This window comes from Medicago sativa, chromosome 1 (genome assembly GCF_051527215.1).
Source record: "Medicago sativa cultivar Bolivia chromosome 1, Bolivia_mono, whole genome shotgun sequence".
Taxonomy (NCBI): Eukaryota; Viridiplantae; Streptophyta; class Magnoliopsida; order Fabales; family Fabaceae; genus Medicago; species Medicago sativa.
The window spans coordinates 60,287,494-60,311,103 of record NC_140749.1 but is presented as its reverse complement, the minus strand read 5'-3'; the positions used below and the strand labels follow the sequence as shown (position 1 = coordinate 60,311,103).

Genomic DNA, 23,610 nt, shown 5'->3' with positions numbered 1-23,610 from the left:
CCCTAAACCATAGTACTAGCTCATACATATTAATCTATACTATATATAAAGACATTTTTTAAAATTGTTCCACTTTCACAAAATTGTTCAACTTTCACAAACCTTTGACATTTTTCAAGGTAATGCACATTGGTATAAACAAAAAATTTAAACCAAGCTTTTTTTTTAAAAATCAAACCAACCACCAGACATTGTCATTGATAAAAAAGGTAAACATGTCCAAGTACACAACTCAAACCAATGCTTGAGCACTTAAGTCTAAATAACTAACAATATGTTCAAATAGAAAGAATTAAATGAACGAAAGCTTTAAAATTTCATAGATTTAGGTGGGCTTTTAGTCTTCTATTAGCACTTCTTTTAGTCATTAGTATTAGGTGGACACTCGTTAACATTTCCCTAGTTTATATATTCAATGTTCTTCCTCTTGTCTACTTTCTTCACTTCGCCATTTTGGTCTATGAAGTGTATCTTTAATCAGTTAATTTAGGCTTTAAATATATTTTTCATTATACAATTTGGCTTATACATTTTTTTTGGTAGTGTTACAATGTAACGAGGCAAAAAGAAAAAGAAAAAAAGAGAGAGGCGAAATTAAGTTCCAAGCTTATCTCTCAGGATGAGAGATTCCATCTCAGGCGGAGGGCAGTTCCAGTGAGCAGAACACCTTGCATGTGGTCCTTCCTTGGCCATAAAATCTGCACACATGTTTTGTTCCCTAAGAACATGCACCAATGTTGTATTTCCATTTTCATGTAAAACATCTCTAATATGAAGGATGTCAGTAGCATAAGTGTGCAAGGTATGATCATGACCATCAATAATCAGGTCAACTGCTTCCAAACAACCACTCTCACAAATAATGTCGACATAACCTTTTGTACTACAAAAATCAAGACCTATTTGGATAGCACGTAACTCAGCTAATAACGCATCACCTCCAACTTCATAGTGGGAAAACCAGTTATCCAAATCTCCATCGTGGTTGCGAATGTAACGCCCTCTTTGTTATTTAATTTATTTTCTTGAGATAGAGTCGAATTATATGATTTATTTTATTATGTGATATGTTGACATTTTATTGAGTGCCTTTATTTTATTATTTATTAGAATATACTTAGTGGAAGAATATATTTAGTGGAGAAATATAATTATTAGAATAAGTAGATTTGGGGGCTGAAATAGAAAGAAGAGAGTTATTGGGCCTAATCAGATTTAAGAAGAGTAATTAGTAATATAAATAGAGGAGAGATTAGGTTGAAAGGGGAATATATATGCAAAAAAAAACAAGGATTTGGAGAAAACAAGGTTTAGAGAGAAGAGAAGAGAAGAGGAGAAGACTTAGAGGCTGCCGATTTCACTTCTTTAAGGTAAGGGTGAGACGATCTTTCAGTAATATTAAGTCTGTGATTCTGAAATTGCATCTAACATGTTGTAGGTTTAGTTTGTGAGAATTTGGGAATTAGGGTTAGAAGTTGTAAATTGTTGATTAGATGATGGAAACCTGTTGAATTGATGTAGGAAAACAGTGTTCAGAACTTAGAACTTTCATAGTACAACGATTAGAACCAGTTTTGGGGTTGAGTTGATGAAAATTGAGATTTTGACAAAAAGTGATTTTAAGTGTTTTTGGGAAATAAGTGATTCTGGGATAAGCTGTTTTGGAGATTTGAAAATATGATTTTTCAGTAAAATATGAAAGGATTTGTCGAATAGAACGCGTAGGCGAAAACGGAATTGGAATCGGGGTAACGGTTAGGTTTTTACGGAAGAAACGGTAAAATCAGGACTGCACAGAGCTGCAGCGCAGGTCACTGGCTACTGTCTGCCCACGCCTGGGCGCAGCTTGCCCGCGCCTGAGCGCAGCAAGGCAGCCCTTCATGGGTGACTGTTTGTTGTGCCTTCGTTGCGTGCTGTCAGGACTTCGATTTTTGCGTTCTTGTGTCTTTTTCACACATTTCTGTTTTGAATTGGCCTTAGGTGTAAACATGAAAGTTTTAGATAATTGTGTTAGGTTTCTAATGGTCTTGGTTTGGCTCAAAAATTATTCTTAGATTTTGAGTTATGATGAAAATACTCCAAGTGGGTCTTAGTAAAACTTTATGAAAATTCAGCATATCTATTTCTAAGTTAAACCAAAACTTATGGATTGTCTCCAAACTTCAAAGCTTGTGTACTATGAGTTTAATTAAGGTGTTAAGAGTATTTAACCTATGCTGTGATGAGTCTAGCTAGTGGTAGGTTACCTTGAATTGTTGCCTTGCGATCCTTTTCGCACGTGTAGTCTTGAGATGACCTTGGGGTAGGAAATGAAAGTTATTGATGATGTTAGAAGCTGTCCAGAAGTCCTGAATTAAGATGATTAATATTAATAGTAATGTGATGTTGTTAAATATGCACCTTAAGTATTACTTATGATGATTATGTTGATGCGATTCATTCTTTAATGATTATATGATGTATAAGAGCTGTTATTTGCTGCATATGTTGTTGTTTCGCTGTTGTTGACCATTAATGTCATAAAGTTGTAAATGTCGGTCTAAGTTGTAAAGTTGTAAGATGTCGTCCAAATTATTGGAGTCATATAAGATGTTCATGATGTTTCAAGTTGTAAGAAGTTGAGTCCATGCATACTCATTCAAGTTTAGGGCTTGTTGCCCTGGAGCCATTGCTCAAATACGTTGGGGGCTTGATGCCCTGGAGCCTTTTTACGCTCAAATCTGTTGGGGGCTTGATGCCCTGGAGCTTTTGCTCAAATCAGTTGGGGGATTGATGCCCTGGAGCTTTTTACGCTCAAATCTGTTGGGGGCTTGATGCCCTGGAGCCTTTTTACGCTCAAATATGTTGGGGGCTTGATGCCCTGATTGGTACCACATGCATTTGCATTGTCAAGATGATTTAAGATGTTAAGAGTTGCATAGTCAAGTTGAAGTTGCATAGTCGAGTCAAAGTCGTCAAGTTGTTAAAGATTAATTTACGAAGTTGATTATGAAGTTGATGTTGATGATTGATTATGAAGTTGATGTCGATGATTAATATGAAGTTGTTCATGATGATATGATGTTACATGATTATTATTATGATATGTTGATGATGTTTATGTTGTTAAATGTAATTGATGAATTATATGCTTAATATTGTTGTTTGTGAAATCTCACCCCTTCTGCTTGAAAATGTTGCTCTTCGTATGGGTAACTTGCAGGTAACCAAGACTAGTTGCGGTCGTGAGTGGACTCCTCACAAGTGTGTGTCTTAGGTGCTCTGATATGTAACGGGATGGGAATTTTGTTATAGCTTTTTTGTTCCTTACGTATTATTTTCAGAAGTTTTCATGAATTGTTATTGAACTAAGTTTTATGAGATTTTATGTTGAGGCCCTTGTGCCAAAGATTATGTTTAAGTTGTTGAAACTATTCCGCTGCGAAGTTTAAAATAATTACGTTGTTGGATTTTGAAGGATAAATATTTATTTATTCAGTTTATGATTTTAAGAAAAGAATGTGACATTCTGTTATGATTGAGAAACTCTGATTTTTATTATGAAATTTTTATGTTGGGAAAACGGGGTGTTACAGCGAACAACACCACCAGCACCTAAACAACTAGAATCTTCTAGAAAGCTGCCATCAATATTGAGTTTGAGTCTACCTTCTGGAGGGGGATCCAATGAGCTAAGAGGCGCGATGAGTGTGGGTCCAAACCGGGATTGGGATAGTAAGAAATGCATTCATCATGTAAGAAAAAAGTCTTCGCACCACATCTTGAATACGCCAGTGTTGATCCTCAAAAATAGCATTGTTTCTCCAACACCAAGCATACCATACTCCTGTAACAAATAACATAGAGGAAGTACCCTTTGTCATCTCATGAAGCCAAACCTTGACAATGATGCCGACGGGCATTAATAGGGAGAGCATGGTATGCTTTGTCATCTCATGTTGCAATGATGCCGACGGGCATTAATAGGGAGAGCATTGTGAAAGCAAAGCCATAGAAAGTGTTGATGTTTTGCTGGTACTTTCAGGCGCCAAAGCCAATTCATGTTACAATTCACATTCCAATCTCTATTTTGTTGAAGAAGCCAATAATATCCACTCGAGCAAGTATATTCACCTTTCTTTGTTTGCTTTCATGTCCACGCATCTTGAAGTCAAACATCCAAGCTATTAGGAGCTGGAAGCTGATGAATATAGTGAACATTATCAGTTGGTATGATAGTGGCAAGTTCTTGCAAGTTCCACCTACCATCCTCCCACACATCCTTCAAACACATAACTGAATCACTTATGTTAACAAATGGGACCAATTGGCAGGGGGGACCGAGTTGTGTCCAGTCAATATTCCAAATCGATGAGTTTCCGGAGCCTACACGAAAACTAAACCCTGCAGCAAAAAATTTAATGGCATGTTGAATACCACGCCAAGTGATTGATGGTTTATTATGTTTCTTATTCATCCATAAAGACGTGTTGCCCATGTATTTATGGGAAAGAACTTTCAGCCACAATTTATCTTTATTATGAAGCATCTTCCACACTAACTTACCAAGCAGAGCTATATTAGTAAGTCTAGCTTCACGAATACCTAGGCCACCAAAGCGTTTAGGGGTTGTAACAATATTCCAATTAACATGATTCCAAGTTCGAGAAATCCCATCGCCACCCCAAAGGAAACTCCTAGACATCTTATCTAACCTGTTGCAAACATAGGTAGGAAGATAGTGAAGTTGCATGGTATAAATAGGAATTGTTGTTGTGACAGACTTCACAAGGCAGGCTCGTCCTGCTTTATTCAAGACATTTCCTTTCCAAGTAGCTAGCCTTTTTGAAACTTTGTCAACAACGTCATTATATACATTTCGAGAAATTCGACCCTTGACAAGAGGAAAACCAAGGTAATGACCCAAATCCGCCACAAATTTAATAGTTGAAATATCTTGTAACTCACGCTTTCTTTCCCCTTGAACCATCCTAGAACACATAGCTTTGGATTTTAAGGTATTAATCCTTAATCCCGAAGTTGAACAAAATTCCTCTAAGGTATCCATAACCACTTTGACCTGTTCAGTACTAGCTTCACAAAACAACATAACATCATCGGCAAAAAGAATATGAGATAATTGTGGGCCACCCTTAGATACATGTATAGGTTTCCATATTCCACTTAAGACTTTCTGTTGAATACTAAGAGATAGTTTCTCCATACAAAGAACAAACAAGTAAGGGGATAAAGGATCACCTTGGTGTAGACCTCTAGATGGAGTAAAATGATCAGTTTTGGCACCATTCCAAAGAACACTCAAATTGCTAGATCGAACACAACTCATGATGAGAGATATAGTTGCTAGAGGGAAACCAAAATCATGGAGAGTGAGTTCCAAGAAGTCCCAATTAAGCCTGTCATATGCCTTTTCAAGATCAATTTTGAACGCAATAGTGCCTTTTTTTGCATGAGAATGATGTATGAAATGGACAACCTCCTGGGCCAAGATGGCATTATCAGTAGTACTTCAACCGGGGATGAAGCTACTTTGAAGAGGGTTATCAGGTCAACAAGAAACGGTCGCAAGCGACTAACCAAAACTTTTGTGATTACCTTAAAAATGACATTACAAAGACTGATGGGTCTAAAATTCTTTATTCTTTGGGGATTACTCTCCTTGCACCACAAGAAAGCACTAAAATTCCGAGGCACAAAATTCCTCGGAAATCGTCCAAATCTCCTCGGAATACCAACTTTTTCCGAGGAACTCATGTCTTGGAAAAATAGTTGGTTGCAATCCAAATACCGATGAAATTTCCGAGGAACTTTTGTTTCCGAGGAAATATGTCCTCGGAATTAAGATGTGACGGCTGACACACAGACTGGCGCTCCTGTTGTGGCTGACATAGAATTGACTAGCATTTCCGAGGAACTTTGTCCTTGGAATGTATTATATTTAAAAAAATAATAAAATTATAATTATTTTCCTGTTTCAAAATTTTAAATTTCAAAAAAGTGCCTGTTTTTAAATTTCAAATTTCTAAAGAAGCCACCAGCGTGTACATCACAAACAGCAAACGATGCAACAGATGAAACCATGCTACCACACCAAAAGGGAGCCACCCAAAGCCTACCCCTTCGACAGCACCATAAAAGCCAATCCACCACCTCCACCTCCCAAACCACACGCTGCTGTAAGCAAAAACAGCAACCCAAAACCCGCTACAGGCCCTCCAAAACATGCCAAAACACAACACTGAACAGGAGCTCAATAACACTCCTAAACCGCACCAGAACACACCTAAAGACAACACTGAAACAGCAGTTGCCAGCACCTGAATACACGCAGCTTGTAGGACCAAGACATACCCCTGCCTCACATCCAATCTGCCCAGCAAAAAAGGAACAGCACCACCGCAGAGGAGCCCAAGCTGCCATGACAGCAGGCCGCACGACAACAGATAGGTAGGCAGTCAGACAGCAAAAATGAAAAATAGAATTTTGGGGAAAAAGGGTTTTGTGGGTTCAGCGAAAAATCAAAAACAAAAATGGTGAATGTCAACTCAGCTTGATTCTTTTTAGCTTCTATTGAAAGATTTGAGAAGAATCACTAAAAATATTTCAAAGATTATAAACCCTAATCACCAAATCATACAACAAAAGGATGAGAATACCTTTGAATATTTGATTGAGTTCTTTAATGGTTGTGTGACCCAGCTTCGGTTACTATAAGGGAAGATTTGGTGAGAGTTCTTCAATTGTGAGAAGGAAAATTGCCGAGTTTGGTTCTGTGAGAGAGAGTGAGAAGCGCTAGATCTAACCTTGAGAGAGAGAGAGAGAGAGAGAGAGAGAGAGGAATATGCTCTCAAATATATAAAAATCCTTGTTACACGCTTTGAAAAGAATTTGATAATGACAACATGTTTTCCGAGGAACATTTTCCCCGGTATTTAACTTGGAAAAGCGCACCACACTGACTTTGCAGGTATGCGGAGCAGAGATTCTGACATGGACATACCGAGGAAAAAGTTCCTTGGAAATCCTTAATTTCAGCGAGAAACCATTGTTCCTCGGAAATTTTTGGTCGGAATACTCAACCTTTCTTGTAGTGTTGGGAATTAGGACAATTAATGTCTCTTCAATTGAAGCATTAATAGTACCTATATTGAAAGCCGTATGCACGAGACGCCATATGTCATCACCAATTCTTTCCCAAAAATGTTTAAAAAATATGGGTTGGAAGACATCAGGGCCAGGAGCTTTATATGACTTCATACTAAACACGGCGCTCCTCACCTCTTCCTTAAGGACTGGTGTTGTAAGAGAATCTCTGCATTGTTCACTTAAACGAGGCATATCATTAACCAATAGAGTATTTGGAGTAGTGGAGTGGTCAACCTCAAATAACTGTTTAAAGTAATTTATGGCCTCTGTTTGGAGGATAACATCATCAGTACTCCATTGACCATTTTCAAGAAAGAGACCTTGGATCTTATTTCGTTTTCTCCTCACTAGTGTCTGAGTGTGGAAAAAACTCGTGTTACGGTCTCCCAGTTTCACCCAATTCTCCCTCGACTTTTGGTACCAAAGGATCTCTTCCTGTCTCAAAACATCATTATATTCTTTTTAAAGTGATGCCTCAGTCATGGTGAGGTGGGTTGAATTCACCGTTTCTAACTTGTGTTGCACCTGCTTTAATTTCTCCGCAAGAATACTTTTCCTTTTATAAATGTCACCAAACACCTCTTTGTTGAATATAGTTGCATCTAACCGAACATACTCAAGACTCGTGGGTACAATATGTTCACCTTTATCCCAAGCTTTATAGCCTACCTCTGGAAAATCTTTATGTGTTAGCCAAGCAGCTTGAAAGCGAAAAGGTCGCACTCGTTTAGCTGGAACAAAACCGACACCCCTTAAGAGGATAGGGCGATGATCGGAATAATTCCGTGTCAAGTTCTCTACATAAGCTTCTGGAAAAGTAGTACGCCACGCACAATCTCCAAGGGCCCTGTCCAACCTTTTAGCAACCTTCAAAATCCCTCGTTCCTTACGAGTCCAAGTATAAGTACTACCTGTAGCTCCAAGGTCAATAAGATTACATTGCTCCATCATATTCGAGAATTTCTCAGCTTGTCTAGCTGTAAAGACGCCCCCCTTTATCTCAGAGGGATGGAGGACTTCGTTGAAATCTCCTATCATAACCCAAGGACTCAAAATATCTTCGCGAATAGAAATAAGATAACTCCATAATTTTTCACGATTGACTAGTTGAGGGCTACCATAGATAGCAGAGCAAAACCAGATACAATCAGCCTTTTTAATGCAAATGGTGACCGCTTGAAAGTAGACATCTATCACAGTAATATCGTAATCGCAATCTTTACTTTTCAGCACCCAAATACCCCCCGAATGACCGGACGCTTCGGAGAGAGCACATATCTCATAACCCAGACGATTCCAAAATATTGATGCTTTTGAGAAAGGACAATGAGTTTCCATGAGAAAAATAAAGAGAGGATGATGTTTCCTTACCAATTCCTTAGCGTGTCGGCGACCCTCAAGACTAAGAGCACCTCTGATGTTCCAGCTCAAAATAGTAAGATCTTCAAAATCCATGATAAAACATATATTGTAGTGTGATCACAATAGTGTCCTCTCACAATGAGGAGAGAAAAAAACCAAAACTCTCACAACAAGGAGAGAAAAACCAAAGCTCTCACAAGAGGAGAGAAAAACCAAAAATCTCACAATGAGGAGAGAAAAACCGAGTTCAATAAAAGCAAAGTATTATCCTTACATTAACATCACCGGGAGAGAGAAACGCCTTTGATAGAGAAAAATCGAATACAGATGCTAGGTTTATAGTGAAAACAATGGAGGACGGATCAGGAAGAAAACACACTCTATTGGATTACCAAATAGAAAAGGTACCAAGAACAATTTCAATCATGTTGCAACAAAAGAAAAATTGCTCACGGTTTCATGTATGGCAGAAAAGGCAATTGGTGACAAAACAAGCAAGTATAAAAGAAAAAGACAATCGATGGACAAAGGAATTCAATCGATTATAGCCATAATTGATTTTAAGTCACAAAAATTTGATCATAATATCATAGTCGATTACTAGTAGTAGCACAAATTTGATCGATCGCAATTTACCTTTAATTAAAAATTACGGCTCGAGTTTAGAGGGAAATAGCGATCAGGGTTTTAGGTGTGGCAAACTCTAGGACTTTGGAATTGAATGAAACAAGAAAAATTGATTATTCTAATCATATTGCATAGTACAAGAGAGACTGATGTATAATTCTGGAAGAGGAGAAGTAGTTATTGTGACAGCAGCGGTGGATCCAAGAGCATCAGGTAGAGTAGTCTTGCATCGCCAGTGATCGCAAGACTACTTTTGATAAATTCATATATTATAACAATAGAGGTATATGGCAATGTGTTTATACTTTTGATAAATTCATATATTATAACAATATATCACATAATTAGATACCAAAATGATTATTTTTAAATATTTTAACATTTTTTGTTTAGGGAATACATTTTTATAGTATTATACTTGTGACAATAATTGAAAGAGGTATTGGGTGCCCTATGTTGAAATATGCCTTGAATTAGTGTTGGGAAAATGTCCTACATCGGATAATATGAAGAAATATTCAAGACTTGGCATATAAATAAAAGTCTTGTGTGTTGGTATTTCTTGCACTAATAGTTAGTGGGTTTTGCTATAGTTAGCATTATCTCTACTATTCAGTATTTGTAATCTGAATTATTATCGATTATAGTGAATTCTTTTCAGTGGCTCTGCCCGTGGATTAGTCATCACATTGCTAGATACCACGTTAAATCTTATGTCGTTTTTCATTTTGTCTTTTACTATTATTGTCATTATTCTCGCGTCCCGTTATAACACCCTCACTAGTCAAAATTTCTGAATCCAATACAGAAAGATTCAAGACACTTTCAAAAGTTAAAATAACAGTTTAAAAGAGTTTTCCTGGGTAAACATCGTAGATGTAATGCATCGGAACGGTATAGCAAGCTATGGAACCCGTCCTAGACTAATAAGACTTAACACACAGTGAATTGGTTTAGCAAGCTATGGAACCCAAGACACTTGTTGTATGTTAGAGGTCTCATAATCACATTACACCCCCACAATTCTTGTTGTTACGCGGTTGTGCGCTAATAGGCCGTGCGCGTGCCTGGTATTCATGAATGCTCTAGAGATTTTGCCAAGATCTCATGCAAGCGGCCCCACTTGACACTCATATAGGCGATTTCATCAAGTGTATGCTGCAAGTCATACACCACCCACAAGGGATATGATAATCGTTGAAAGCATTATAGCTTATCCTCTCAATATTGCAGTGTCTAGCACTTACTCAAATACACCATAGGAAAGAGACTAGGATTAAATTTAGCGCTAGCAGAACTAACATGTGACTTGTTCTTACCACATTGAACCTTCTTCATGGGATCTCCAATCACAAAGGTTGGGTTCCTATCACATGTCAATTTCGATTGGCTTAAGTCTCAATCCCCTCGATGCTCACAAATTTATTTCATCCCAGGGGCTTTATTAGTACGTACTTTACACACATTGATGAAGACAAAAATTTCTTTCATCAAAGAATATTGACTAAGACTTCTCTCAGTCAATTAATCTCATATTTTCCAAGTTAACAAATATAAACTTGTTCATCATAATAAATTCATACAGGTCTGCTTAGTTGTCTACTAAGCGACAACATATTCATCAATAAGATAAATTTACTTATAAATATATTCTCATTGGATTCATATCTAATTAACGTCATTGTATTATTTGAATACAATGGTTTATCCACTTTTTCTCTTAAAAAAATGGTTTATCCACTTTTAAACAATATCTCATATATTGTCAAAATGACTTTTTGATATATGTCATCGGGTCTACTTAAATAAATTCTAAGCGACAAACCCCCACATTGGGAAAATAAAACTCTACGAGTGGATTTATTATACAGGTCTACTTAATTTTTTTTTTCTTTCCAAGTGACGACACCCCCACATTGGGGAAATAAATTTAAATCAAACATCATTGTATTATTTTAATACAATGGATAATCCACAATATGTCACCAATAATTTAAGGTGAATCTTAATATATATACATCGCATGAATTTAACAAGTGCAACCGAATATATTCATGTCTACTTAAATTAATTTTAAGCGACAATATAACACCTCTATTGTACTCATTTCACTCATACATATCATATATCTTCACGAGTTTCTCATAACATAATTATACAATCTTTCACCAAAAAAAAAAAAATTCTCAAATATATATTCTCATGGATATCGCAAATATTTATACCAAGAGAATTTTCAATTTTGAAAAGCTTCTTCAAGAAATATATGCTAACATTGGCACAAAAATAAATACTTCACAACAATATAGAAATTCTATACAAATCTAGCATGCATATCAAGTATGGGTTTATCACACATTTTCCAAACTCATTTCTTGATTAATGTCAAAAAAACCTTTCATGTTTATTTAATATTCCACAAAGGATAGTAATCACCAAAGTAGAGTTAGAATAATTAAGCATGTATAATGAGAATGAAAATTTATACCAAACGAAAAGCTTAAAATCATTTTTCAAATAATTGTTCATATTCAACAATATATGAATTTTTCCAAAACAATAATCCAATATTAAAAGCATTAAAACATGGCATGCTTTGTAGTAGTTGTTAATCACAAAGTTGAAGATACTGAGCAATAGTGAGCATGGAGAAATCAAGTAATGTCATGAGGTCAAACTAAATACAAAACAACACACAAAACCCCCAAATTTGGAAATTGCACACATGTTATCCGTAGAAAATATAGGCAAGTACACAGCCAATTTATATTCGACATATAATACTGTATAGCAATTTTCAACGAGGATAAATCAATATATTTATATTGATCAATCAGAACAAAGTGTGATACAAGTAAAGTTTTTTAGAAGCACAGGTTCATAATTACTAGTGATTGATCACTCACCAGTTCTCTTTTATAACTAAAGTTCTGTCATTTCAGTAACATTTTACTAACAATAGATCACACAATCTAATTTCCATAGATTAAATCATTAACTCAAAATTAACTACTCAAAAATTAAGAAAGATGAGGAGACTTACCTGGTCCTTTTAGTAGATAAACTAAATTAGTACACCAAATGACTTTGAAGCTTTGTTTCAGTTTATCGCTAATGGAACATGACTTTGTCAAAATTAAATGATTTCAATACAAGAGAAAAGATTCCTTGGCCTCAACACATTTTATTTATCAGACGGTTTCGTGTAATAACATGAGCAGAAACGAATTCAAATAACAACCATTGAAAATTAATTCAAAGATTTCCATCGCATCATGCTTCATCAATTGAACACAGGATTTCATTTCAACAAATATCATGATCAAAATTAAACAAGGTTTTAAAAAACGGACCGGTACCGGGATTGCGGCCGTTACAAATCGGTATCGGCAACCACCGTGACCGTTTTTGGACGATTTTACGTTGAGAATGAAAATCACAGCAAAATCGCCGTTACGGACGTTACAGACGCCGTTGCGGACGTTACGGACGCCGTTACGGCCGCGAAACTCCGTTACAGACTTGAACATACAGAAATTTGAACAGGAGAAGAAGGAATCGAATATCAGATTAAGAAAAAAAGCACAAGAATACTTCTGCTGTTGTGTGATTATTTGATCCTTCCTGCTTGCGATTTGCTATTGGCAATTCTTTGTTCATTCTCTTGTTGTTACTCTTCTGGTGTTGTCGTTTCTTGCTTCTCCATACGTGTGTGCGTTTGCAATTTCTTTAGTTCCTGCTTGCCGTTTTTTCTCCGTACGTGTTCAGGTTGGTTGTGTTTTTGTTTTGTTTCAGTGGATAAGGTTTGTGATCACTTGGTTACCAATACACACACGTATGCTTCACTCTTCATTCAATAATAATAATAATAAATTAATAATAATTACTTTTAGATGGTTGATTTTGTGTAGATTCAAAGAGAGTTATTTTAAACCATTGATTTTGTTTATTTGTTTTTTCATATATTTATTTATTAAACTCAAAAAAAAAAAGTGTACATTCATCTCTTATTTATTAAGTTTTAGGTAATTTTAAATTGACACTCTTAACATTCTATCTTTTCAAATTGTAGTCTATTTTTATATGCTATGAAAGTAGTTATTTATTAGTTAATTTCTTTTCAATCTGTCAAACATTCTATCTTTACTAAATGTAGTCTGTTTTTATTATTATATTTACTTTAAACATGTTATAATTATGGGAAAAAGTATTAATCTAAGTTATTATACATATTATATGATAATATAAATAGTTTTAATAAGTTTTGTGACACGTTTTGATTAATTCACACCGCAACGACCGTTATTTGTATCGCAGCGTCCGTTACAGCCGAAATCGTGACAACCTTAACGCGACCGCGATCGCGACCGCGACCGTTATTTAGAACCTTGAAATTAAATTCTCTGCAATTTCACCTGTTAACACAAACTGTGATCTTCTCTTTGTCACGCTTAATTTCAGCCAATTTATTATACGTTCCTCCATTCACAGATGTCGCACAGCAACTTGCAGTGGAAACCCTGACATCGGCAGCTATTAAACAATTACTAAACTCCTCAAGATTGTTGTAAATTTATTGATATGTGAATTATCTCAAATAATAATCAGCATAAACATATAAGCAATAAAATCAATAAGTAAAAGAGAGAGATCATTAGACTTATCTATCTTTAAAATTGCGGTGATTTGAGGCCGGTGATGAAGAGCAAACAAACACGAAATCATGAACGGCAATAATAACCTGCAAAATAGTAAACTGTTATCTAACCTGAGGCGTGACATAGTCACTGTCCTTGAGGATTTTATCCGCCTCATAAGCGCATATCCTCCCAGGATACAACAGTTCTTCCCTAAAATGAATCATATCAGAGGTGACAGAACAACTTGAATTTGCTAAACACAGGAGATATAACCCAGGAAAAATATTGAAAAGAGAATAAGTTTTGTGTTGGTGAAAAAGTGGTATTTTACTGATGAGGAAGTGTTACACCAAATTGCTAAGAGAGAAAGTATATATTTAAGTATGCTTTTGTGAATGTGGTGATCTCTAATGTACAAAGTGTCTTTCTGGTTGTTTTTCAAACGTAAAAAGACCTCTCTTATTATAATATATATTCCCAAGATATATGTTTGAGAACATGCCACTAATTCCACAAAAATAGCCACATGACTAAAACCATTTTTTCAGTTGAGAAAATTAAGGTAAGGATTAATTGACTAAGTAAGCATACTGAGTCATGGTTAGCTCATTTAGGAAATAATAAAAACATGTGGAAACATCATTTTTGGATGGACTTAGTTAGAATTAACTTTTGAAATAAAATAAAACTCTAAAATTACAACAAGATTTTCCTAATCACTTTTATTGCATAAAGAGCGTTGCAACATAATTAGAAGGCCCAACAGTTCCCTTCAAGACAAGGTGTATTGAAATTCATCAATCTTTTACAATTCTTCATAAACCAGTGCAGTAGATGTGATAAATTAAAATTTTACATAACTCTATGTGAACCTGAGCATATCAAACAGAAAAACATTGATATAATCACTTATTTAAGATACATTGGCCAAGAAATATCTTTGATATTCCTAGCTGTACCTAGTGTATCTCTCGTAATATGTTGTATCTTCTCTATGTTTTCCGACTATCTAGAATGTTTTGTAAGTCGATCGGCCGGCACGGAACAACGAGAGTTCCCTTTTGTCTGAAACCATACTCCTCCCAAGCATCATCAAGCAATCCCAAAAAAGCAGGATCAGTTAAGTAATCTAATCCAACAATAAACCTTCTAGTTTCTACACCCTTCTTTGCAAGAACAGCAAAGTAACCTTTCATAACATCATCAGCAAGCTCACTTGTGGTTGTGATTGTGGCATGATCTTCATTCCTGTAACTCAGTGCATGTTTTTTTGGTACAAAGAGTGATAAACTCTTTTGTACCTTCCCAACAAATGAATCAAGCATTTTGAATACTGAAATAATTAATAGTGAATTATTAGAGAATAGAGAACAAGGTAGTATCTGAATTATTAACTGAGATTGGAATATAATTTTATATGCAGGTTTGGCTATTTATACTGAACGAGGACACGATATTTCTGAACTTTAGGTTATATACGTAGCCACTTAATAGACGGTACCGGTGGGTCTTGCCCTATACACTGCATTTATTGCCATTATTCGATAGGTCAATTACTTCCATCTCATTAGCCAAAAATTTCTTACAAGGAGGGCCAAGATGAATTTGTTGTCCCTAGCTATATCCAACCCTCTTACTGTATTGTTTGGTAAACTAAAGTATATTTGTATATAATTGCAAAGACTAATTTTATAAGATAAATCAAATATATATAAGTTTACATTTCTCAACATATATGTTTTTTCATACGTTAATAAAAATATTATATTAAATCTCTAACCATATATTTACATAATTCAAGTATCTATCATGTGTATTAGACTTTGTCGGTACATTTGGTAAAACAATGAATACAAACAATAAAGATATTTTGTTGATGTGAATGTTTCGAACTAGCTAGGGCAAATGTTTCAACAAGAGAGCATCGATTAATGCCTCTATGCATAATCTAACCTACGGGAACACGAGCGGGGAGCAAATCATATGCAAAATATAGCATACATAATTTAAGGTAACTTGTGGTGGCATTGAGCACTGGCGGGAGGGGTGATACCAAATAGTTTTTAGTACAATGTATGTATACTGTATAGTAAGGTATAAATATTTAAAAGGAACCAATTTTTTTGTTTTAGTGTTGATATCGATGGGCTTTTGCCCTTTTTGTACCAAAAAAAAAAAATTATATTGCTAAAATAAAATAAACACATTTAATTAGATAACTTGTTTCAACTAACAATTTACCTTTCTATTTAACGAACGGAACTTGAACTTTCAGAATGTGAAAAACTAATGTTTGAATTTTGATTTTGAGATGTGTTTACATTTAATGTTCAACACAATGTCTAGAATAGATTTGTCTTCAGTGGAGAAAACTTATGGAAAACGTAAAAAGTTACATTTCTATTTTCTTTACTAGCAAAACACCTATAAAAGATTTGATTATTTCAATCTTAAATTTTCTTTGATATCTCTTAATCTTTTTATTTCTTTTCTAATATATTTTGTTCAATGTGTTGGATAACAATGCAAAAAAAGTCTCAATGTGAAAGCCCCGATCAATTGTTTGTTTTTTTTTTTAACTCATTTGCCTCTCTCTCCGCCGAAACAAGGTTTTTAGAATTGAAATTGTTATAATATTCAAATAACCTTTAACTATAAACAAAGTGTTAATGATTTTAAAACAAAAAATGCAAGTAGAAAATAATTCCATTGATTACGAGGGCATCATTCTCTTAATTAGTTCAAAGGTGTAGGCATGGCAACAAAACTCGTACTCATAGATACCTAACCGAATCAAACCAATTTGACGGGTTTTTCCCGCTTTGACTGAATTTGGGTATGGGTTTGGGTTTTCCCCGATTTCAAAACACAGGTACAGGACGGATAACGGGAGAATATATATGTACCCACCCCGAACTCATACACAAACTCGTCCCGAATGTAGAAAATCAATTTATTACCCCTTTATGTAAACAGAAACTCAAACCGTAAATTATTTCAATCACACAAGTCATAGACTCGATCTTTCAGCTGATATTCACTTATCATAGTTCTCTCTTTTCTCCTTCCATATCTCACACTCTCAGCCTCTCTCTTCTCCATCACCATAGTCATCCATCGCCATCATCTCGGATAATGCATTACAACATTGCACTCATGGCTGAAAAATACATTTATTTTTATTAAAAAAATTATCCACTGAGGAGATAGGGATGGGGCGGGGATACCCAAACCCGTCGAAGACGGGGATGAGATTTGATTTCTCATCCCCCCACTAGATATGGGTAGGGTAATGGATATATGGGAGTAGGGTATGGGGACGATGGACGAGGAAGGTAAAACCCATCTCCACCATGCCGCATTACCATACCTACAAAGGTGTAGTACCAAAGATTTCAAGGTCGGATTTAAATGCAACCATTTACTAGGACAAAATGAGAAAAACCAATGGTCATGATCATCTCAAGTATCGTGTTCAAGAACATGTGACTAGACACTAGAACATCTAAAAAGACACGTATATATAACTTTAAAATCCAGCACAACGCCAATCAATGGTACGAGGTGGTTTAAACCTAACATGCTACAGGCAAGTTAACTTTACTTTGAATTTAATAGAAGATGTAAAAATTGATAAGAAAAATCTTAGTTTGTCGGTACGGGGTTTTGTGGTTCTTGGTGCAGTTTGTAAGTGTTCCCACTATGTCTATATGGTAAAATGACAATGGGATCATTAGTAAATTATGAGTGAATGATATGTGTCTTTCCACTCCGGCCCCAATATAGCTACCTGTCTTATTAAATTGAATTATAAAGATTGTTATTAAGATTTCTGCAATGCAAATGGGACCTTTTAGTATATAAAGACACTTTATGTTGTCTGCTTAGAGAGTAGGGGCATGAGGACAAGAGCATACGAGACTCTTTTTTTTAAGGACATATGAGACTGTATATAGTGATGTTTTATCGTATATACATAATGCATTAATTCCTCATGGAAACTTGCACGAAAGAGTACTTGCTGCAGATATATATACTGGATCCTTCACACGGGTCAGGTGGTATGGACTAAGGAAAATGAGAAGATATTAATATATATTGTGGCAATATTTAGTGATGTTTCAATGTCGGCCATATCTTTGGATCTTTACATGATTTAAAGGATGATTGTATTGTTAGATGAATACGTTGATTTGTGACGAATACAAGTTAAAAGAGTTGCGAATTTACATATATGCATTTCAATGGAGAAAAAAATAAGACAATAATATAACAATATAAACTCCTCTAAAAAAATAACAATATAAACATTTATATTTTGATAAAAAAAAAAAAAAAAAAAAAGAGGGATATATTGACTCCAAGAGTAAGTCTAAAGAGTTACTCCACATCCTCACCCTCTATTTTATCTAAATTTAATAGACTAGATTAATGTCTTATTAATAATCATGTGATTTCATCTACCAAATCATTTTCACAATATATTAATTACAATTTCATTCTATTGATTTAATGAATTTTAACAATCTCGTGAGGAGTTTCCTTCTTTTACGTTACTATATTTTACTCTTATCAGTACCACCATTCATAAATCAAGTCTCCTCTAAAAAAATCCTTAAAAAAAGAATCGCATCTTAATAAATTAAAAATCTATGGCTTTTTATCTCCACGATAGAAATAGATAAAAGATACTCTAACTCAAATTTAAAAGCACGGTCAAATTTAATTCACAACTAGCATTAACAACATATAAGTTCACTGATCGATCGATCAATCCTCAAAAGAATAAATTCAATAATAATGATAATCATTTCTGCAAAACTTGTATGGATAATAAAAAAAAAAAAAAAAAACTTCTATGAAAACATCAACTCATTCTAAAAATCACATACTAATGGGTATCAGGGAAAATGTATGTAATTTGGATTGTGAATCGTTAAATAGTCTTTTTTTTTTAAGAATGAATCGTTAAATAGTTGTAGAGAAGTTTTTTTTCTATATATTATTTATGATCAAATTGCGGAGGAGATGCATTTGTAAAGAATAATTAGGAATTATATTTTTTTATTACAAAAATTAGGAATTATATAATTTCTTTACCAACTTACTAATGATTAATTGTGTTTATAAAAGGTTTTCTAAAAAAATTGTGTTTATAAAAGGTAAATAATGATTGAGTAAAAAGAAGAAAACGGTAATTAATATCATAAGATTGGTTAAGGTGAATGAGGTTACATGATTATTAATAAGAATTAAATCTAGTCCATCAAATTTAAATGAAATAAAGGGTGAGGATGTGGAGTAAGTCTTTAGACTTACTCTTGGAGTCAATATATCCCTCCTCAAAAAAAAAAAAGTTCATTTTACGTGATTGTAAATGATTTATTATAGAAAAACAATAGTTTTAATCCTTGAAAGTAGGGGTGTTTGCGGTGCAGTTTGGTTCGGTTTTGAGGCTAAAAGTCATCCGAACCGCAAGATAAAAAAGCATGCGGTTTGGTTTGGTTCGGTTGACTTTTCAAATAAAATCCGAACCAAACCAAACCAATGCGGTTTGGGTTGGATCGGTTGGTGCGGTTTTTTTGAGACAATGCAATTTTTTGTTTCCAACATTAAAATCGAGTTAAAAAGGTAAAACACGGTATATTTCCAGCAATATTTTCGACAATGTTTTTAATTTCATTCCACATTAGAATTTCATTTTCACCAAACAACATAAATCAAATTAAAAATGTGGACAAAAAGTAATTCTATCATATAAGAAATGTAAAAGACTAAGATTTTATCATTTTCTAAAAGTTCAAGTAACACATAATTACATTTTTGAAATAAAAAGCGAAGAAGAAACTTAACAAGAGAAAAAATAGGTCATTTTAAAAAAGTTTTCATTGAGTTTCTATGAGTATTGGTCTAGGTGACATTGATTTAATTAGTGTTTTTCTTATGTTGCGGTTTGGTTTGGTTTGGTTCGGTTGGTAAAATGAAAACCGCAAACCAAACCAAACCATACGGTTGAGGAAAAAAAGTGATCCGATTACATCCAAACCAAATGCGGTATTTTGCGGTTCCAGTTTGGGTTGGTTTGGTTTGCGGTTTTTCTATTGGATTGGTTCGGTTTTGAACACCCCTACTTGAAAGTGTGAAGCATTAAAACTTTAGTCATTTAAGTATTTTTAGTTAGTTCCTTCCTTAAAAAAAGAAAATGTATTTGTTAGTTCAACTACTTAACATTGTTAGAAAATCTAATGTTGCACACGAAAGTAAACATGTTGTGTTTTATATTTAACTATCCTAATAATATATATTTAGCTATCTGAAATAAGTTTATTATCAAATATTAGTAATAGATTTTGTCTTGTTTTATCACTTTCAGTCTCTTCAGCAATTACAAATAGAGTTTGTTACCATAAAGAATTTGCAAGAATAAACTCAAACAAATGGCTGGTGAGTTTCTTAGAAACAACTAAGTTTTTTATTTGAACACTTGTTTTAACCTAAGATTCTCTCTAACCCTCTTCGCCTCTGCCTTCTCTCTAACCTAGACTCGTCGTCCTTCCTCGCCCTTCAAACCCTCTGATGTAGCCATCGATTGTGGTGGTGCGACGAGCTCTGCCTCTGCATCACCCACAGATCCCTTGGGGTCACACAACACCAATTCACTCGAGTATTGGTGGATCCAGATGTTAAACCCATTTTGGGTATGCCCTTAGTTTTCTTCCATCTTGAAGCAGTTTTTGTTGTTTCTAATTCAAAAATCCCGCACGAGTCGATTTTTAGCAGATCTGCATATCAGTTTGATTTCTGGTCATGTGGGTCGCAACCTTTTGGTGGTGGTTTAGTTTCATGACTTTTTCTCAGTTTCTGGCTAGTGTTGTGCTCATCTTGCCTTGGATTCCTGATTCTAACCCAAATCTGTTGAGATTTGCAGGATTCAAAGTATACAGATTTGCATCCATTGCGTTGGAGATACGGGGAAGGTCTTATTTGGTAGTTGTAATGAAGTTCCATGTTTCGGCGTGTGTTGATTCGAATTGGGTGGCGACGTCGTGTTTAATTGGATCTAGTTTGCCTTGAAATGGCGATTATGACTTGCTGCTGTTTTTGCAGGGAGTTGATATATCTTGGATCGATTCTGTGTTGGTAGACGATTCATACGCCAACTTAATATTCGCCATTTACTTTGTTTGGTTTGGACTGTGGGGCTCGAAAGGGTCGTTTAGCTTGTTGTCATTGTTGCAGGGAGTTGTGGTACATGAACCGCCTCAGTGTTGACTGAGGGTTCAATCACCGCATTGAAGACCTTTAATTAGTTTTAGGATTAATTAGAGGTTGTTGATACACTTGTGTGTTGTTTTAATTTTTGTATCACCCATTTGGGATCGACGTACACTCTTATGTGGTTTTACTGGGTTAGGTTTATGTCCCCAAGTTTTTATGTAATTTTTCCCTTTTTTTAATAATATCTATGAGTCTTTGACAAAAGATTAGAGTAGAGTACCAACTTAGTTTGGAGCCACTCTTTTTTTTGTCATTTTGCTCTTGCCTTATAAAATAAAACTGAGTTTTTCACATTGATAAAGAAATTGCTAGTATATTTTATACAAGTTAATTATAAATGAACTTAACTCGTTGAAAGTAATTTAGCTCAATTTTTCTAAATAGTTAATGTTAGTTTTTACTTTTTGTGTTGCTTTCAATTATAATTTTTCTCATAGGCAGTGTTCCAAAAATCAAGTGTAACTTGTATATTAGCCTGAGTTTACGTTTTTAAGTGCCAAAAATGTGTTAATACGGAGGTAAACTCGTTTTTTATGAAATCGGAATGTTTGACCGAGTTTACACGTGTTAAACTCAGGTAAACTCGACCGAGTTACGAGTTTACGTTTAAAAAAACACTTTTTTTTTTATCTTGGGCCATTTTTTTTGAGCTCATATTCTTTCAAAACCCAATTCTTTTTTCAAGTTTAAGTACTGAAGTTAATGTTGAGATTAGTTCAAGCCAAGTATTTAGTTCTAATATTGAAAATCTTTTATCATCTGGAGAAGAATTTGATGAAGTTGGAGATGAAGACACCGATGATAATGATGCTATGAAACTTTAGAAGGATTGAACTTTTGAAGCAATTAACTAGTTTATTTTTTGGATAGGTTTATTAATAACTTTAAAAATTTGTGAAACTTGGTTTTTTGGATGGTTTAGAGTCTTATGAAACTTATGATTTTGCAAGTTAATTTTATAAAATTTTAATTTTAAGTAAACTCGTATGAGTGTACGAGTCGAGTTTACGATTCGAGTTTACATATGTAAAACAAGTTGACGTAAACTCTCGAGTTGTAAAACCTTGCTTATTGATAGTGATCTTACTAAAATTTTGTATATCAAGTCACACCTAGATGCATTAGATGTGATTCTTTGCTCCAAGACTGTAACATCTAGATGCAAATTGATTACTACATCCATTGGTATCTCCCAGCCTTCACATCACCATTGTTTTCCCCTCCCATTTGCCCCCATTAGTATCTCTAGAATACTTGCCTTTGGTGTGGGATAGCTACGCACCTTCAAAGGTGATGATGTTTTCTTGGCAATTGCTTTTAAAAAGGCTCCCAGCAAGAGCTAATTTGCTCAAAAGAGGAGCGCTTCAAGGTGTATGGGATCCGGGTTGTGTTTGCTGCGGAGAAGATCTTGAGTTGGAAGACCATTTTTTAATATGTGTGAATTTGTTAGTGCCATTTTGGTATGGAGTATTTAAATGGGTAGGTGTGTTTGTGGTGCTTCCGGGAAATTCACAATCTGTTCTTCAAATATTGGCGGGATTGGTTAAAAAGGGGAAAAGTTTGAAGGGCTTATTGTTAATTTGGCATTTGGTGGTGTGGTTAATTTGGAGGGCTAGGAACGATTGCATTTTTAGTTCCAAAACAACTTTGATTGCAGACACTTTGGACGTTATTATCGTAGAGTTAGTTTTTGGGGAAAAAATTGGGACCTCCTTGTCTTTTTTATGAATGGTTCACATTACCATTAGATTGTATACTTAGATAGTCTAGTAGTTCTCTTGTGAGCTTGGTTGTACACTCCTTTGAGGGGCGAAAATTACTTGTACTTAACCTCAATTTTCAGGTTTAGTCCTTATGTACTTATTTCGTCGATTAGTATACAAGCTTTGCTTTGCTGCTAAAAAAACACATTGTTTTTTGCTTTGCTGCTAAAAAAAACATTGTTCATCGAACCACCGATATAAGCTACTATCGTAGATTAATTGCACGCCTACTCTACTTAACAAGCAAACACCCAAATTTGAGTTACACATTTCACTAATGGTTGCTTAACAAGCAAGTAATGGTTACTTCTACAGAGCTTCACCTGCAGGCTACACATGGGTTCTCCATATAAGAGTTCTCATGCTCGAGGGTTATTTTTCCCAGCAATCCTCTTCCATTATATTAAAAGTTCTCATACTCGGGGATTATTTTGTCCAGTGTCCTCCTCTCTGGACCTTATGGCATTCAATGATTCTGATTAGGCAACTTGTCTTAACAAGAAGATATTTGCCTGGTTTTCTTTTAATTTGTATTCCTCGATGATTCTGTGATTCGACGGCATTCCAAGAAGCAAAAGGAAGTTTCATGTTCCTCCATAGAAACTTAATACAGAGCACTTCCATACTCTATTTGTGAAATGAAATTGCTTACCTTTTTGCTGATTGATTACCAAATTCCCTTTGCTTTGTGTTTCATGAGAAATTGCAGTCCAAGCTCATTGGTTGCTAATTCCCAGTTTTGCACAAATGGTAGATATTTTGACTAAACCATTAGACACTCAATCTTTCTCCTT

The 23,610-nt window shown here is 34.9% G+C and overlaps 2 protein-coding genes and 1 long non-coding RNA gene across 3 annotated transcripts; 1 reads left to right on the top strand and 2 right to left on the bottom strand.

Annotated features, from left to right (window-relative positions):
- Positions 1–594: 594 nt before the first annotated feature.
- On the bottom strand, positions 595–3,727 carry LOC146955974 (uncharacterized). Its single transcript, XM_085748996.1, has 2 exons — positions 3,574–3,727; positions 595–944 (listed from the first exon to the last, which is right to left on the bottom strand). Exons 1-2 carry the CDS (start codon positions 3,725–3,727, stop codon positions 595–597), a joined length of 504 nt encoding a protein of 167 aa, XP_085605122.1.
- Positions 3,728–14,525: 10,798 nt separating this feature from the next.
- LOC146955973 (auxin-induced protein 6B-like) lies at positions 14,526–15,422 on the bottom strand. The gene has a single exon (XM_085725370.1). It carries the CDS (start codon positions 15,098–15,100, stop codon positions 14,768–14,770), a length of 333 nt encoding a protein of 110 aa, XP_085581496.1. The 5' UTR covers positions 15,101–15,422; the 3' UTR covers positions 14,526–14,767.
- Positions 15,423–20,181: 4,759 nt separating this feature from the next.
- Positions 20,182–21,358, top strand: LOC146955972 (uncharacterized). Its single transcript, XR_015018462.1, has 2 exons — positions 20,182–20,473; positions 20,704–21,358. It is a non-coding gene; the product is annotated as an uncharacterized LOC146955972 (long non-coding RNA).
- Positions 21,359–23,610: the final 2,252 nt, after the last annotated feature.

Bases quoted from the DNA above. Each gene is read 5' to 3' on its own strand.
- LOC146955973 (XM_085725370.1), bottom strand. From the start codon at position 15,100: ATGCTTGATTCATTTGTTGGGAAGGTACAAAAGAGTTTATCACTCTTT.
- LOC146955974 (XM_085748996.1), bottom strand. From the start codon at position 3,727: ATGCATTTCTTACTATCCCAATCCCGGTTTGGACCCACACTCATCGCG. The intron at 945-3,573 runs GTAACACCCCGT...CCCACTATGAAG, and splicing joins TGCTGGTGGTGTTGTTCGCT to TTGGAGGTGATGCGTTATTA.